The sequence below is a fragment of the Lutra lutra genome, chromosome 9, assembly GCF_902655055.1.
Source record: "Lutra lutra chromosome 9, mLutLut1.2, whole genome shotgun sequence".
Taxonomy (NCBI): domain Eukaryota; kingdom Metazoa; phylum Chordata; class Mammalia; order Carnivora; family Mustelidae; genus Lutra; species Lutra lutra.
The window spans coordinates 127,786,192-127,803,110 of NC_062286.1; the positions used below are offsets into that span (position 1 = coordinate 127,786,192).

The 16,919-nt window shown below is 45.6% G+C and overlaps 1 protein-coding gene, 1 long non-coding RNA gene and 1 other non-coding gene across 3 annotated transcripts in view; 2 read left to right on the forward strand and 1 right to left on the reverse strand.

The window, feature by feature from the left end:
* Positions 1–1,439: 1,439 nt before the first annotated feature.
* LOC125108482 (uncharacterized) overlaps positions 1,440–16,919 on the forward strand; it is a 42,109-nt gene continuing 26,629 nt past the window's right edge. Inside the window, exon 1 of the long non-coding RNA XR_007129923.1 lies at positions 1,440–1,564. This is a non-coding gene — a long non-coding RNA (uncharacterized LOC125108482). The remainder of the gene's footprint in view (positions 1,565–16,919) is intronic.
* On the forward strand, positions 12,074–12,189 carry LOC125110183 (small nucleolar RNA SNORA28). The gene has a single exon (XR_007130505.1). It is a non-coding gene; the product is annotated as a small nucleolar RNA SNORA28 (small nucleolar RNA).
* GTSF1L (gametocyte specific factor 1 like) lies at positions 13,516–14,387 on the reverse strand. Its single transcript, XM_047744347.1, has one exon. It carries the CDS (start codon positions 14,054–14,056, stop codon positions 13,631–13,633), a length of 426 nt encoding a protein of 141 aa, XP_047600303.1. The 5' UTR covers positions 14,057–14,387; the 3' UTR covers positions 13,516–13,630.

Consider the following 16,919-nt stretch of genomic DNA (forward strand, 5'->3'; position numbering starts at 1 on the left):
CAGAGCCAAGGCCTGGGAATGAGACCAGGGGTGAGGGCTCCACTCTGCTTCCTGGAGCTCCTGTGGCTGAGCCAGATGCTCCCGTCAGTTCATGGCTAGGACACAACTGCCACATGGCCCTGTGCCTTTGCTGATTTCCTGGCCTAGACTTCTGTCCTCTGTCCCCCAACCCCCAGCCCTCTGGGGACATGCAGGGCCCAGGCTCTATCTCCGTTCCCTGCAGGGCTGTCAGCATTGATGGGTGACTCCAGTGAGGGTGGGGACCCAGGGATCTTTATCCCAAGAGTTCGCAGGCAACTCAGTCTGTAGAACACCTACATTAAAGTCAGATGCAGCAAGTCTCTGGGACAACCTGCCCTCCCGACCTTGCACCCTGGAGTTGATCAGAGGCTCCCAGGGGTGATTCCTAGGCAGGTGATAGGCGGTTGCACCTCAGTGAGCTCACCTACAACCCACCAGGGGCTTTCCGCCAGTGCCTGCTCCTGGGTTCCTCTCCCGCCTCAGCCCATGGCTTGTCCTGAGGCTCTTTCCGGTGCACCTATTAACTGCAAACCCGTTAACTTGCCAGCTCCAGTGAACTCTGCACTGGAGCTGTTCTCTGCTTCGTGCGTTAAATGAACAGACGTCAAGGGTCCCCCTGTACCTGGCATTGTTCTGGTGCTGAGGATTCAAGAATTAACCCCAAGATTCTCCCAAGCAACCTTATTCTCACAGGGCTTAGATTCTAGAGAGGATGGGCAAGCTATAAGCCAGCACCCATGCACAACATGCCAGAAGTTAAGAGAGGCTTTTAAGAGAGAACGCAGAGGAATAATGAATGGCATGGGCGCCAGACCACCTGCTAAGAGGAAGGGGAGGCTTGAGTGAGAAGGCTGGCTGCAGCGCCTGGCCACCATGGGGACCAGGAGGGAGAGTCCACACCGGCAGGGGTACTGGTTGCCAGAACCTGCGCTGACAGCCCCTCTGCAGTTTGACTGGGAGTATGGGGGCACGGAGTGCTCCAGTGGGCTCTGCATCTAGTGGCTGGCCTCAGGAACTTGGGTCATCCGGGATGATCCAGGGCCCAGCGTTTCCTAGGCCAGGGTGACAAGCAGGATGGAGGTAGGTGCTCAGATGCCTAGCACCCGAGTTCAGGGAGGGAGTACGGGGGGACGATAGTAGGAGGGAAGGGTGGAGTTCAGCTAGGATGGCAAAGCTGAGCGTTCTGAGAAGACCCAGACGGTGGCTTGGCATCTGCTGGCCAACACGGCCTGGAAGCGAAGGAGAGAGGGTCAGAGGCACAGGGTCTGGGGATGAGAGCTCCCGTAACCACCACGAAAGGACAGCTACTCCTGGAAGCCACGCCCATGTGGGGGTCACGTGACTTATTCTGGCCAATGGGAACCCCCTAATTGCCACGTGAGGGATTGTGGGAGAGCCTGCAGAGAGAGGCGGGAATGGCCAGCTGCTTCAATGAGTCTGGTCGCGTGAGCCCGGCTATCCTGAGCCATCCAGCCTGCCCGGATCTGGCTCAGTCCAGAAGAACTGTCCGGCTGAGCACGGACTCAGGAGCAATAGGAACTCGGTATTGTTTTAAGTCCCATTTCAGTGTGGGGGTGGTTTGTTGATGGAGACGCTGTCACAGGGAACCAGGGCGTGTGGATATTTGTATGGTCGGGACACTGGTGTGTGGCCCTCACGGAGCGGGAGGCCACCGCCGAGGGCTGGAGCCTGGGCTGGACCAGCACGATGCTGGAGGCGCAGGTTATGTCCCTGAGCAGCGCTCTCCCCGGTCGTGAAGAATTCCGAATGGGACAGAGGTGTTTTCAGCTCCAGGTTGTTGCTGGGGGTCGGAGTCGGGTCAGGCGCCCCCGGGGGAGGAGTGGGGCCGGTGGACATTGTGGGAAGCGGTGGGGACCTAGGTTTAGGTACCGGGCATCTGTGTGATGTTTGAGATACTTAGTACATTTATTTGCATCTTATATCTCCCCTTTAATAAAGGGAATCGTCTCCTAAGATGCTTTGAATACCTTTTTGTCTCTGTTTAAAATGTAAAAGCCTCGCCTGAAATTCAAGTGATGCAGAAGTGGACGGATTAAAATGCAGACCGTCCGTCCACCCCCATTTTCCTCGGAGGTGACCACCACTCAGGGTCCAGCAAAGTACTTCCCAGATCCTCCTGAATCGCACTGGGATCCTGTTACGATGCAGACTTTGGTCCGGGAGGCTCTCAGGTGGGGCTCCACGTGCTGCCTTTCTAACAAGTTTCCAGGTGATGCAGAGTCGGGGAGCTGCACTTGGAGAAGCAGGGATTCCATTGATCAAAATGAATGAGATGTCTGGGGCCATTGCTATATTTTCTTCCTCAGTCTGCACAGCATCTCCGTTTCACTCGCCCCAAGAGCTCAGTCCTGGCAGATGCAGGGCAGTCTGTGCCATGTGGTTTCTCTGGTGAGAGCCACCTGGGTCCCCTCCACCTGCCTGCGTTTCTCAGGCAGTGGGACATCCGCTTCTGGTCTGAAGGGCCTGTCTGGTTGCAGTTACACCTGTGTTGTACGGCTTATCGTAGGACTCCCTTTTGCCTGTAACTTCCGAGAGAGCAGGGATGATACCTGCCATGTGCATGGCTTTATCCCCAGCACTCATTGGCGCCTGGCACATAGTAGGTGCTCACCGAATATTTCTTGAATGAATATGAAAACTAAGAGGGATCAGTGATGCTCTGGCCATCGTTGAGCATTCATGAGGATCTCTTTTTGGACTATTCAAGGTGGAGGTGTCCTCTTTTATCTATCTATTTATTTATTTATTTTGAGAGAGTGAGAGCAGGGGGAAGGGGTAGAGGGAGAGGGAGAAGCAGACTCCCTGACGAACAGAGGGCCCCATGTGGGGTTCTATTCCAGGACCCTGAGATCATGACCTGAGCTGAAGGTAGATGCTTAACTCACTGAACCACGCAGATGCCCTGATCAGGATGGAGTTGTCCTCTTGCCAAGACCAAAGGAAGACCTGAATTTTCACTGTGTGACTGTAGGGACTGACCAAAAAGCATCCATGATCCAAGAGTTGTATGTGCATCATGACAGACCACCGCTCCTTCCATCCCACCCACCCAGACACAGCCCCTTCAAGAGCCAGAGACCCTTCCCAGAGTCATGCCACTGGTTCCCAGATGCAGGCCTTCCTCCATCAATACTCATCTGTGCTGTGATGCCCAGAGATTAAAGTGATTCCAAAGGCCTGATTCCCAGTCTCAGCTTATAACTGATACCCATGTTGACAGCAGCATTATTCACAACAGACAAGAGGTGGAAGCAACCCTAGTGTCCGTTTACAGAAGACTGATAATCCCAGGTCCCTACATGCCAGACTCAGTTTTGTTCTTTTTTTTTTTTTTTTTATATTGTGGTTAAATACATAACAAAGTTTACCATCTTAACCTTTAAAAAAAATTTTTTATTTTTTGTTAACATATAATGTATTATTAGCCCCAGGGGTACAGGTATGTGAATCACCAGGTTTACACACTTCACAGCACTCACCATAGCACATACCTTCCCCAATGTCCATAACCCAACCACCCTCTCCCTACCCGCACCCCCCCGGCAACCCTCAGTTTGTTTTGTGAGATGAAGAGTCTCTTATGGTTTGTCTCCCTCCCGATCCCATCTTGTTTCATTTTTTCCTTCCCTAACCCCCAAGTCCCCCACGTTGCCTCTCAAATTCCTCATATCAGGGCTGTCTTAACCTTTTCTAAGTGTACAATTCAGCCATGTTAACTCTAAGCACATTGTCATGCAACAGATCCCTAGAATTTTTTCAGCTTCCAAAATTGAAATGTACTCATTAAACAACTCATTTCCCCCTCCTCCAGCCTCTGGCGACTGCCATTCTACCTTCTATGAATTGGACTACTCTAAATATCTCGTATAAAGTGGAATCATACAGTATTGTCATTTTGTGACAGCTGATTTAACTTAGCATAATATCCTCAAGGTTCATCCCTCTTAGAGGTTGGGTCGGAATTTCCTATCTTTTTAGGACTGAATAATATTCCACTGCACAGAAAGACCACGTTTTAGTTACACATTCATCTTTCTGTGGACGGACCCTAGGGTTGCTTCCACCTCTTGTCTTGTGAATAATGCTGTTGTCAACATGGCTATGCACGTAGCTTGAGATCCTGCTTTCAGTCCTTTTGGCTGTATACTCAGAAGTGGGATTGGTGGGTCACATGGTAATGCTATATATTTTTTGGCTTTCATAATATCGTGTGTGTGTGTGTGTGTGTGTGTGTGTGTGTGTGTGTGTGATGTTAGTCACCATACAGTAGTACATCATTTGTTTTTGATGTAGTGCTCTAAGATTCATTATTTGTGTGTAGCACCCGGTGCTCCAGGCAATCCGTGCCCTCCTTAATCACCACGGGGCCAACCCATTGTCCCACCTCCCTCCCCTCTAAAACCCTGTTTGTTTTCCCGGAGTCCATAGTCTCTCATGCTTCATCTCCTCCTCTGACTTCCTTCCCTTCATTTTTCCCTGCCTTCTTCCAATGTCCTCCTTGCTACTTCTTATGTTCCACAAATAAGTGAAACCGTATGACCAGGTGGGATTTATCCCTGCGATGCAGGGTAGTTCAGCATTCGCAATCAATCAGTGTGATAGAACACATTAATAAGAGGAGAGAGAAGAACCATGTGGTCCTCTCAATTGATGCAGAAAAAGCATTTGAGAAAATACAACATCCTTTCCTGTTCAGACTCTTCAGAGTGCAGGGATAAAGGGCACATTCCTCAATTTCATAAAATCCATCTATGAACGCCCACAGTGAATATCATTTTCAATGGGGAAAAGCTGAGAGCCTTTCCCTTAAGATCAGGAACATGACAAAGATGCCCACTCTTGCCGCTGTTGTTCAACATAGTGCTAGAAGTCCGAGCAACAGCAGTCAGACAACAAAAAGAAATAAAAGGTATTAATATTGGCAAAGAAGAGGTCAAACTCTCTCTCTTTGCAGATGACATGATACTTTATGTGGAAAACCCAAAAGACTCCATGCCCAAATTACTAGAACTCATATAGCAATTCTTTAATGTGGCAGGATACAAAATCAATGCACCGAAATCAGTTGCTTTCCTATACACTAACAAGGTAATCCTATTTTTAAAAAAAATTTTTAAAGAGATTTTATTTATTTATTTGACAAAGAGATCACAAGCAGACAAGAGGGGCAGGCAGAGAGAGGGAAGCAGGCTCCCCGCTGAGCAGAGAGCCCGATGTGGGACTCGATCCCAGGACCCTGAGATCATGACCTGAGCTAAAGGCAGAGGCTTTACCCCACTGAGCCACCCAGGTGCCCCGATAATCCTATTTTTAATTTTAGTTGTTTTTATTTTGTTTCAGTCTGGTTTTTGGTTATTTCCTGAAGTTGTGCTCTGGGCTACTAAATCTTTTGCAGCGATGGTGTGACTCTGTCACCACCTGGTGGCCACTGGTATGTTTGCAGCAGCATGTAAAGGGAGCCACAGCAGTTTCTTGCGGGTCTTGGAAAAGTCCCTGAAGCATTTTTCAGTTTTCAGGCCTTCTCTTTGGCATCCTCACCAAGCAGTTGTCTGGCCCTTGCTTGAACACCTCCTCTGACTGCGAGAGGTGACTTTCTTACTCAGCAGCCAGCTCCATTGTTGGACAGCAGTTGGGAAGAAAAGCTTCTTTATTTGGAGGAAAAAAATCCTCTGTCCTTTGTAATACCAAAGTAGGAATGATTAGGGTGCATGGGAAGCTGGTCTGTGGGGAAATCAGGGTCTCAGGACAGGTGGCTGATAGGTCAGTATTACCTGGGGAGTCTTGACTGCCAGAATTAGCCACTATCTCAGCAGATCCTAGCATGAATCGAATCTGTCCTGTTCCCACAGGTCACCAAGTATCGGATTTAGTGATGATAGTGATTCAACCCTCTCTAAATGGGTTTTATGTTTCCACCTTTGGCCGTGTGTGTTTTAAGGTAATTAAAGCTGAGTTTTGGTACAAATTAGGGATCAGACTTTTCACTGATGTAGACCAGTGGTCTCAGCTGGCCAGGATGAAGGTGTTTTACCTGTATGTTAACTAGGGCTTCCCGGTAGGTATCTAGGCTAAAGTACACATTGAATGGGACAGTCTGACAAGGACAGGTGTAAAGCCTTAGTCATAAATGCCCTTCAGAAAGGCACAGGATATGTCACCTCTCTCTGGGAAAGAGTCCCTGCGCCCTGCCCAGAGCGCACCACCTTGGTGTCCTGTGGGTGCTCAGCAAATGTCTCCTTCTGCCTTGATGTGATGTGGTAGTGAGAAAAGCCTTGGGCAACTGGGACCAGAGAGGTGGGGGAAGTGGTATCATTTTGTGTGTGTGTGTTGATTTTTTACCTTAATTGTGTTCCCTGTGGTCAGGGAACGTAGTCTGTCTGGTTTCATGTCTTCAAAATTTGTCAAAACTTGCTTTATGGTCAAGCATATGATCAATTTTATAATTCGTCATGCATCTGGAAGGATCTATAGTCTGCAGGCATTGGGGGCAGTGTCTTATTTTTGTCATATGCTAATCCTGTGGACTAAATATTCAATGGCCTGTTTTTTAAAAGATTTTATTTATTTATTTATTTGTCAGAGAGAGAGAGAGCGAGCGCGTGTGAACACAAGCCGGGGGAGTGGCAGGCAGAGGGAGAAGCAGATGGGCAGGAAGCTCGATGTGGGACTCGATCCCAGGACCCTAGGATCATGATCTGAGCCAGAGGCAGATGCTTAACTGACTGAGCCACCCAGGCATCCCTATCCTGGTTTTTTGTCAGCTTTTTGTAGACCTGGATTAGTCAACCTCCAAATGATGCATGGTAAGAATGTTGTCCTAAGCCGCTGAACACTGGGGTGATTTGTTATTCAGCATTATTATGGTAATAACTAGCTGATACAGGAACACCTGGGTGGCTCAGTTGTTGGGTGTCTGCCTTCTGCTTGGGTCGTGATCCCGGGGTCCTGGGATCAAGCCCCATATCAGGCTCCCTGCTCTGCAGGAAATCTGCTTCTCCCTCTCCTGCTCCTCTTGCTTGTGTTCCCTCTCTCACTGTCTCTCTGTCAAATAAATAAAATCTTAAAAATAACTAGCTGATACACAAGGTAGACTTGTGTTCACTTGAAAGCCCTGGATAATGGATAGTGCACCCTGGGCTCAACTGGGTGGAGGAGGAACTTAGGAGACCTGGAGTTCCCAGAATGGGGCTGGAAATGAGGGTTCTGGAAATGATGGGAAGGTTCTGGAATCCAGAGCCATGCGACTCTGCCTGTGTCTTAAGTGTTCCCCAGGACACCAGGCTTTTCCAGGCTCTTCTGACTTTGGATCAGACAGAACTGGATGTGAATCCCAGCCCAGCTGGTACTGGCTATGTCTCTTCCTTCCTCTGAGCCTTGCAGTCCTCATGATAAAATGGGGAGAATCCTTAACCTGTCAGAGTTGCTGAGGGGCTGGAGAGAACACTGGCCCACCATGGGATTCAGGAAATAAGGCTCTTAAGATGTTACAACAAAATGCTTTGTCATCCCGTTCTTATGCTCAAGAAACCGTGTATAGGAGGAGTTCACATGGAGTTCGTGCTTCAGTGGAGTGCTCTAAGGGGAAGGTCCCAGGTAGGGCTGGGGACAGGGCATTAGCCAGTCTTGACCTGCAGGTTTGCACTTCAGTCTGTCCTGTTTTGTGTCACCGTCCGCTTCGTAGTTACCAGCTGGGGAAGTGGTGTGGTGCAGAACAGCATAGGCATTAGGTATGGGTTCAGTTCTTGTTTGTTTGTTTGTTTGTTTGTTTTTAGATTTTATTTATTTATTTATTTATTTAAAGATTTTATTTATTTATTTGACAGCGATCACAAGTAGGCAGAGAGGCAAGCAGAGAGAGAGGAGGAAGCAGGCTCCTTGCTGAGCAGAGAGCCCGATGTGGGGCTTGATCCCAGGACCCTGGGATCATGACCTGAGCCAAAGACAGAGGCTTTAACCTGCTGAGCCACCCAGGCACCGCCTTAAGATTTATTTTAGAGTGAGACAGCAAGTGTGTGTGCAAGCAAGAGGGAGGAAGGGCAGAGGGAGAAGGAGAGAAGCAGACGTCCTCGCTGAGTGGGGAGCCTGGCATGTGGCTTGATCTCACAACCCTGAGACCGTGACCTGAGTTGAAATCCAGGGTTGGAGGGATGCTTAAAGGACTGAGGCATCCAGGTTCCCTAGCATAGGTTCAGTTTTTAAAGATTTTTTGCAAAAGTTCAACATACAGAGAGCAAAATGCGTAAATCCCAAGTGCAGATCTGGTTGAATTTTCAGAGTGAACACAGTTACGTAACCAGCACCCACATCAAGAAATAGTACATGACCAGCACCCCCAGAAACCCCCTCCTCACCTCAAACACGTGGATTTGGTTTACCTTTTTTTAATTTTAGTTTTTATTTATTTTTAAAAGATTACTTTTAAGTAATCTCTACACCCAACATGGGTCTCAAACTTACAACCCCTAAGTCAAGAGTCCCGTGCTCTACTGACCAAGCCGGCCAGGCTCCTGTTTTGCCTTTTTTTTTTTTTTTAAACAAGAAACAAAAAAACATTGTGTAAATGGACTTTCATATTACATAAGATTTACCCATGTTGATTTGGGTAGTTACAGTTTTTTAACCTCATGAATATATAGAATTCCACGATAGGATTTTTGCAGAATTTACCCATTCTCCTGAAGGACATAGGGAAAGTTGCTGCATTGGCTGTTGTAAATAGAGCTGTTGTAAACAGCTTGTCCTAATCTTTTGGTGAGCTCATATATACATTTCTGTTTTATACATAGTCAGTATGGAATTTCTGGGGATGGGTTCAAATTCATTACACCACTTGCTTTGTGAACCAAAGCATGTTATGTAGCTTCTCTGAGACTCACTTTTCTTGTTTGTATATTGGAAATAAAAATAGTTGCCACTTTCTGTTGTCACAGATCTTTTATTGTTCTTTTTTTGGTCACAGATTTAAAATTTTTTTTTTTTATTTATCTGAGAGAGAGCAGGAGCAGGGGGTGGGGGGACAGACAGGGAGGGAGAAAAGGGCTTCTTGGAGCCTGACACGGAGCTCGATCCCAGGGTCTTGGGATCATGACCTGAGCTGAAGGCAGACACTTAATGACTGAGCCACCCAGGCATCCCTGTTGTTACAGATCTTAATAAAACAGTATCTGCAAGGGACCTGGTCCCAGTGTAGCTCCCCTTTCTTTCCTCCTTCCTCTGCCATGCCAGAGCCCCCTCTGCCCTAGGATACAAGCTCTTCTACTAGACTCACTCTTTGCCAGGAGTCCTCAATGTGAACCTGGAAAGCTTGCCTGGTGCCCAGGGCTGGTGGGTGCTTTTCCCTGGCCATGGGCTCTCCTTTGTGATTCAGCCACTGGTGCCCAGCCCAGCACTAGCTTGCTGTGATCACCGTCACTGCTAACAAATGTTTCTATGACGCTCTCCTTAAGTGTGTGGCTTGTAGCCGATGTTCTCTGGAGACTGGCCCAGGAGGGGGAAGGAATGAGGACTGAGGAGAGGGAACAGCTGTTGAGATCCAGACCAGGAATTTATAACAGACATGCCTTTCTTGCCTGGTCTTTCTTCCCTGATGTCCAGGCAGGAGTTTTTCTTAAGCTCTTTTATTCCTTATTTTTCCTAAAACACCTCAGATCAGGCCATGTGGGTCAGTGGGCCAAGTGGAAAACTTACCTACAGAGGGCTCTGTCAAGATAGAGCTTACTTCTATCTCTGCATAATGGCATCCTGGAGCATTGTTTTGGGAAAGATTCAGAAGGTATTATCCAGGCTTAGGAAAGTGCTGTGATTGATTAGTTATGTCTGTTATATGCATGGAAGGTGGTGGCAGCGGCACACATTTCATGTGTTTACCTTTATCTTTGGCTTGAAGTTATTGGTTGATACTGCTCAGAATAGACATGTATTTGGTTTAGAGAGGTAAATTAATGTTTTTTAATAGGTGGGCTAAGCGTGCTTTCATTTACATGACTATTGACATATTTGGATTGATTTCTACCATTTTATTTTGTGTTTCCCCCCTTTTTTTCTTAATTGAATTTATAGTTATCTGTAATCTGGTCTGTTTTCTCCTTTTGCCTGGTTTGAATAACATAAAAAATATTTCTCTGATTTTAGAGGCTATTTAAAACTTTTCAGTATGCATATTTGTCACTGTTTCTGTTCTTCTGAATGATGCCCTTTGCTGGCCTATTTTCGTTGTTTTGTTTTATAATTTTAAATGAAAAATTGATGATTTTCTCAGATGATTAACTTTGTGTACATATTTTATTTTATTTTTTACAAAGATTTTATTTCTTTATTTGACAGAGAGAGATCACAAGTAGGTAGAGAGGCAGGCAGAGAGAGAGGGGGAAGCAGGTTCCCTGCTGAGCAGAGAACCCGATGCGGGGCTCAATCCCAAGACCTGGAGACCATGACCTGAGCTGAAGGCAAGGGCTTAACCCACTGAGCCACCCAGGTGCCCCTGTGTACATATTTTAAATATTCACTTATCATTGTTTCTCTCACCTCATTACATCTTTTTGCTAATACCACCTCCATTTCTGCTACTAGTAGGTAGCATTAGTTGACAGCTTCCTGTGTGCTAGACAGTTGTCCTGATTTTATCATGTGTTAAATCCCTTAATCCTCCACATAGTCCTGGGAATTTGTCATCCCTACCTTGTGGATGAGGAAACAGAATCGCACAAAGGTTGGGTTGTGCTGGAGATCCAGCATTAGGAAGAGGTGGAGCTGGGCCTCAGTCTTGGCTATTTTGTTTAAATATTGTGTGTGTTTAATTTGTTCGTGTAAAATTTGTTTAAATCTGTGTATGTTTAAATTTTTTGTTTTGAAATCATTTTAGGTTTACAGAAAACTTGCAAAGATAGTACAAAGAGTTCCCATATACTTTCCACCTGGCTTTCCCTAATGTTAACATCTTACAAAAACATTGTGCATTTAACAGAAGAAGTTTATATTGGTAAAATACCAGTAACTAAACTATGGACTTTATTTGGATTCACCAGTTTTTCCACTCATGTCTTTTTCTGTTCCAGGATCCAATCTGGGATCCCACATTGCATTTAATAAATATACATGTATTTTATTTTATTTTATTTTATTTTTTTTAAAGATTTATTTATTTATTTGACGGAGAGAAGGAGAGAGATTACAAGCAGGCAGAGAGGCAGGCAGAGAGAGAGGGGGAGAAGCAGGCTCCCTGCTGAGCAGAGAGCCCGATGCGGGGCTCGATCCCAGGACCCTGAGATCATGACCTGAGCTGAAGGCAGAGGCTTAACCCACTGAGCCACCCAGGCGCCCCTATACATGTATTTTAAAAGACCTTTTATTTTTTATTTATTTATTTGACAGAGAGAGAGATCACAAGTAGGCAGAGAGGCAGGCAGAGAGAGAAGCAGGCTCCCCACTGAGCAGAGAGCCTGATGCAGGGCTCGATCCCAGGACCCTGAGACCATGATCTAAACCGAAGGCAGAGGCTTAATCCACTGAGCCACCCAGGCACCCCTAAAAGACCTTTTAGTATAGAAGATTTCAGAGTTATAGAAAAATGGAAACAATAGTAAAATTTATCACTCAGCTTCAACAACGATTGACTCATGACCAATTTGTTTCATTCATGCCCCAAACCAAGCTACTTTTTTCTTTTTCCTGGTCCTGGTGGTCTGTAGTTTACAGATGTGCATCCTACAGATCACTTTATTTCACCTGCTTCCTATATGACAGTTTTCTAGTTCATGTATTTTATTAATCATGGTGTTTCTAAAGCCAACACCTAGAACTTCTTCTTCTTCTTTTTTTTTTTTTTTTTTGCAAGAAGAAATCTTTATTATGCACTTTGTAGAAAGAATTCAAGGGCCCAGAAGTGGCAAAGTTATGATTACTTAAAAATAACTTAGTTAAAATTTCATCCTGAAAAGCTTTCAAAAGAGTTAGTCTCTTGCCGTTTAAGAAAGTGTATTTTAATTTTTTGGCCAGAATATATATTCACATGTAAAAGGCACTGAAGGACTGCAGGCCCCACTCTGTGGCAGATGATCAAAATTGTCTGACACAATATGAGCAAGAAGATCTAACCTATTCCAGTGTTTTCTCCTCTGAGAACCCAACTGTTACACAGACTGTTGGCTAAAGCGCGGTTGAGGTATGCTTTTGTTGAGGGTCATGAGGGAGGGAAGAGTCATGAGTGCCAACCATCACGAACTCGCCAGCCTTCTGAGGGATCACCATTTCATCTTAATCTTCCTCAACAGTTAATACCACTACCATTTTGGGACCTTCCATTTTTAGTCTTGAGTTTCTTACATATGAAATGACGACAGATGAAATTGGTCTGTGAATCCTCTTAGAATTCCAGATAGCATTGTGTTGGTGTGGTTTTCTGAGGGGAGGGTTCCAAAGCAAAGCAGGCAGGGTTTTCAATATTCATGAGACACAGTGAGGTGTAACATAAACCATAGGATTAAACATTTTTCTTTTTTTGTCTCCTTTGGATAAAATAAATACCAGATACTAAAGAGTCTATAGTAAATTCTCTCTCTCCTACTTCTCATCCCTGGGGAGAGATGATAAGTTGTTAGGGAAGAGACCAGCCAACTTTTTCTGTAAGGGATCAGGAGACATTGTAGGCTTTGTGGGCAGACACCTGTTCTAGTGTGTCCCTGAGAGAAATTTTATAGAAATACAAGCACATACGTATACATGTTCTCTCTCACAATTCTGCAAAAATTGTAGCATAATATACAGAGTATTCCAGACTTGGCTTTTCTCATTTAAACCAGGGGGTGGCAAACTATGCTCCTCATAGGCCACTTCAGGCCTGTTACCAGTTTCTATAAATAGTTCTATTGGAAGCTACGTTCATGTGTCTGCATACCGTCTATGGCTGCTTCCATGCCAACAAAGCAGAGCTGAAGAGTTGTGACAGAGAGCATTTGGCTTGTGAAGCCTAAAATGTTTACTTTCTGGCCTTTTAGAGAAAAAGTTTGCTGGTGTCTGAGTTAAACACTGTGTTTTAGCCCTCCCAAACTAGTCCAGAAAGAGCCTCCTTACCCTTTCTCATGGCAGCATACTACGTCTTTGTATGGCTGGACCATCATTCATTTAATCAGACCCTCCCCTAAGGGATATTTAGACCATTTCTGACTCTTTGACCCTTACTGCTACAAACAACATGGCAGTGGGTAATCTTGTACTTAACCTCATTTTCCGCAAGTGTGACCATATTCACAGGATGAATTCCTAGAAGTGGCATAGTTCATGGAAGCAGAGCACACTGGTGATTTTTACGGCTAATGCCAAACTGCCCCCCACAGAGGTTTATCAGCTTACATTCTCATGGTGTTATGAAAGTGCCTGTTTGCCCCGTCTTTGCCAGCAGAATGTCCTTCCAGCCTTTAAACCTCTACCAATTGCTACATGGAAAAAAAAAAAAAAAAGGTAGCCCAGGTGGTTCACTTTGCATGCTTTTATTTGGGTGAGTTGCATCTTCTTTTAGGCACTTCAGAGGCGAGTGGCTCCTTTCTGCTGCTGGTGGTTTACTCTCCTGGTCTGAGGGTCTTCTGGGGGATGGTCAGGGACGGGGGGTGGGCTTCTCTGACTCTCTTGTATCGCTTTCACAGACAAGCTTTTGGGGAACAAAAGTCTTAAGGACAAACATGGGATGGCAGTTAGTGCCATCGACATTCCAGACATCAGAACTGGGGAGCCAGGGGGGCCCTGGAAGGGCATTTCCATTCTGCTCTGAACTCGGAAGGCTAGCGTTCAGGGGGTGCAAGCCGCCTTCCTCCTCCACTGTGCTTCTGTTGACGCAGGCCGCCTCGTGTTCCTCCAGCTTCTTGATGGGGACCACGTGGCAAGCATTGTATTTGCAGCTGGCCATCTTTTTGGCCTTCTTGGGGTTCTTCCTCCTGCACGATGCCAGGTGGTACTGAAACCTGCTGAGTGGGACTCTGTGGTGAGGGTTGTAGGGGCAGATTTCTAAGGCTTCAGCTTCCATGAGAAATTGTTCTTGAAGCAGATGAGCTCACTTCCCAGAGTCAAAATGAAATGCCCTTCATGGAAAAATGCTTTGGTAAGGAGGATGGAGCTGTCCTCTGCCCAGAATTGGCGCTTAGAGCTCTGTCAGCCACGTTCTTAACAACTCATGCTTCCTGTGCTCTGTGGCCACGAGTGGTGGGTTAGGAAAAGGACAGGAACTGTCGGGGGCGGCTGCACAGAGACCGGGTTACAAATGGCAGGTGAGACAGAAGAACCTTATAAAGCAAGAGCCAGAAAACCACAGCTGCCCTACAGGAAGGTAAAGAAGGTACAAGCCTGCTGCCCCTGAGTCTGAGACCTATGCTGTGTGATGTCAAGGAGCAGTCATGAAAGGTCACAATGGGCAGCTTGAGTCATCAGCAAAAGGCTGCTTGTCCGTTGCTTTCAAGGGGCAGGGTGGCTTTGGGAAAAGCTGCCATTCAAAATTGTGGCATGTCTGTTGTCATTTAACTGTTTCTAAACTTATATGTTTAATATAATTCTATATGTATTTGGGGGTGAATCTACTATATTATTTCGTGCTTCCTAATCAATGCTTTGGTTTTATTTTTTCTCTTTTCCTCCCTGATTTTAAATAGATAATTTAAAAAAAGTCCCATTTCCCCCATGATTTTGTAAGTTCTACATTCTCTAATCAATTAGTGATTACTTTACAAATTAAGACATTCATAAATAACTTACCAAGGTTTCGAGTTCATAGTAGTTTCATCCTTTTTCTGAATAATACAGGATTTTTTCTACATTTACTTCCCTCTTATTATGTTATGTTATTTTTATTTTTCTTAAAGATTTTACTTATTTACTTGAGAGCAAGTGAGAGCGAGCATAAGCTGGGGGGGAGGGGCAGAGGGAGAGGGAGAGCAGGCCCCCCACTAGGCAGGGAGCCTAATGTGGGGCTTGATGTGGGGCTCTATCCCAGGACCCTGGGATCATGACTTGAACTGAAGGCAGACACTTAACCCACTGAACCGTTCAGATGCCCCTTAAGCCTAATTTTTAAGAAGATCCTAAGACAACACTGCAGTTATCATTTGATATAGTCCAAGTTTGTGGACAACTGTCCTCATGTTGACTCTTCTCTGCTACATGTGTTTTAAGACCTGCCACATGGGATCACTATGTTTTTAGAAATTTACTTTTTAGAACGTTTTCACGATGAACCCTTTCAGTTTTATCTGAAAATGTGTTTATCTCATCTTCATTCTTGAAGGATGACTTAATGGAGGATACTTGTGCTTTTTCCTTTCTTCCCACTGAAGCAGAGTTCAGTTTCTTCCAGCTTCCGCTGTGGTTGAGAATTCAGAATTCCATCATCACCTAACTTCTTTTGAAGGTAATCTGTTTCTTTTCATATGTCTGTTTTATTTTATTTTATTTTAAGATTTTGCTTATTTATTTGACAGAGATCACAAGTAGGCAGAGAGGCAGGCAGAGAGAGAGAAGTAGGCTCCCCGCCCAGCAGAGAGCCTGATGTGGGGCTCTATCCCTAGACTCTGGGATCATGACCCGAGCTGAAGGTAGAGGCTCTAACCCACTGAGCCACTCAGGTGCCCCAATATGTCTGTTTTAAAGAGCTTTTCTTTATCTTTGGTTTTTCTGTAGTTTCACTATGATGTTGACATGCGGGTCTCTTTATTCTTTGTTTTTACTTTTAGGCCTCTGGAATCTGTGGATTAGTGTCTTTCATTAGTTTTGGAAAATGTTCAGTCGTTGTCTCTTCAAATATTGCTTCTACCTTATTCTCATACTTCCACTGAAATGATACATGTCACTTCTACCGACATTCATTGTCTAAAGCAAGTCTCAGGGCCACACCTAAGGTGCAGGGTCAAAGAGCCACGGTCCTATTGCGTAGTCACAAAGAGGAGAATAGGAACTTTGTCCAGAGTCCAAAAAGGGGTACCTGGCTGGCTCAGTTGGTGGAATGTGGGACTCTTGATCTGTACCCACATTGGGTGTACAGATTACTCAAAATCTTAAAAAAAAAGAAGGTCCTAAGAATGTCCTTTCTCTCCTTGTCACCAGTGTTTGTTTTCCTTTTCTCCACACATACAGAACATACTCCCCCCTCCACCAAAGAGAGAAAACCCAAAGTCCTAGCTTAGACTGGGGAGATTAAACAACTTGGTCAGTGCTCACTGGGGGCTTCTTGACTTCTAGCAGGAGCCTACTACTCTAGGGTGGTGGGCCTTCTAATGTCTTCAACCAACCTGTTGCTGTGAGGAATGAGGGACTCATAGAGTCATGCTCCCTCTACCCCCTAATCCCCATCCCCCCAGGGATAAATCCTGATATACTTTGCTGGGAAAGTGTCCTTGGTAAATTGTAACTTCCATACAATTTATGGGATGGAGTGCCTATTTTCTCCAAGCCTGCAACCCAGTATTGGATGAGGTATGACATTGGCCCTGCTAGGAGTTAACAGGTGATTTGGCATCTGCTTTTCCATAACCCCAAAGCCTGGCACAGTGTGTATAGGCGATGCGGACAGTGATTTTTCAGTTCCTAGTCCTATAGCCTTTTTCATGCTCATGACCAGGGCTGACCCAGGCACCGAGTAATTCAGGCATGTGTAAGTGTGCAAATGGAGATGATAAAAGCACTTCGCCAGTCATTGAAATCCGCATAATAAGGAACAGGGCTTTAGCGCTTACAGCTTCTTTGTGGCCAACCGCCCATTAGTGTGGCAGGCCAATATTTAGTCCATTATGGAGAGAGGGAAGGCCGGGCTTCTAATGCTTCTAATGGATGTCTTGAATGGTCCTCAAGCCTGCAGCCTTCTCCCAGCTTCTGCTCTTGAGCCTGGGACCTGACAGGTCGCT

Excerpts from the sequence above, each read along its gene's own strand:
- GTSF1L (XM_047744347.1), bottom strand. The coding sequence starts at position 14,056 with ATGGAAGCTGAAGCCTTAGAAATCTGCCCCTACAACCCTCACCACAGA.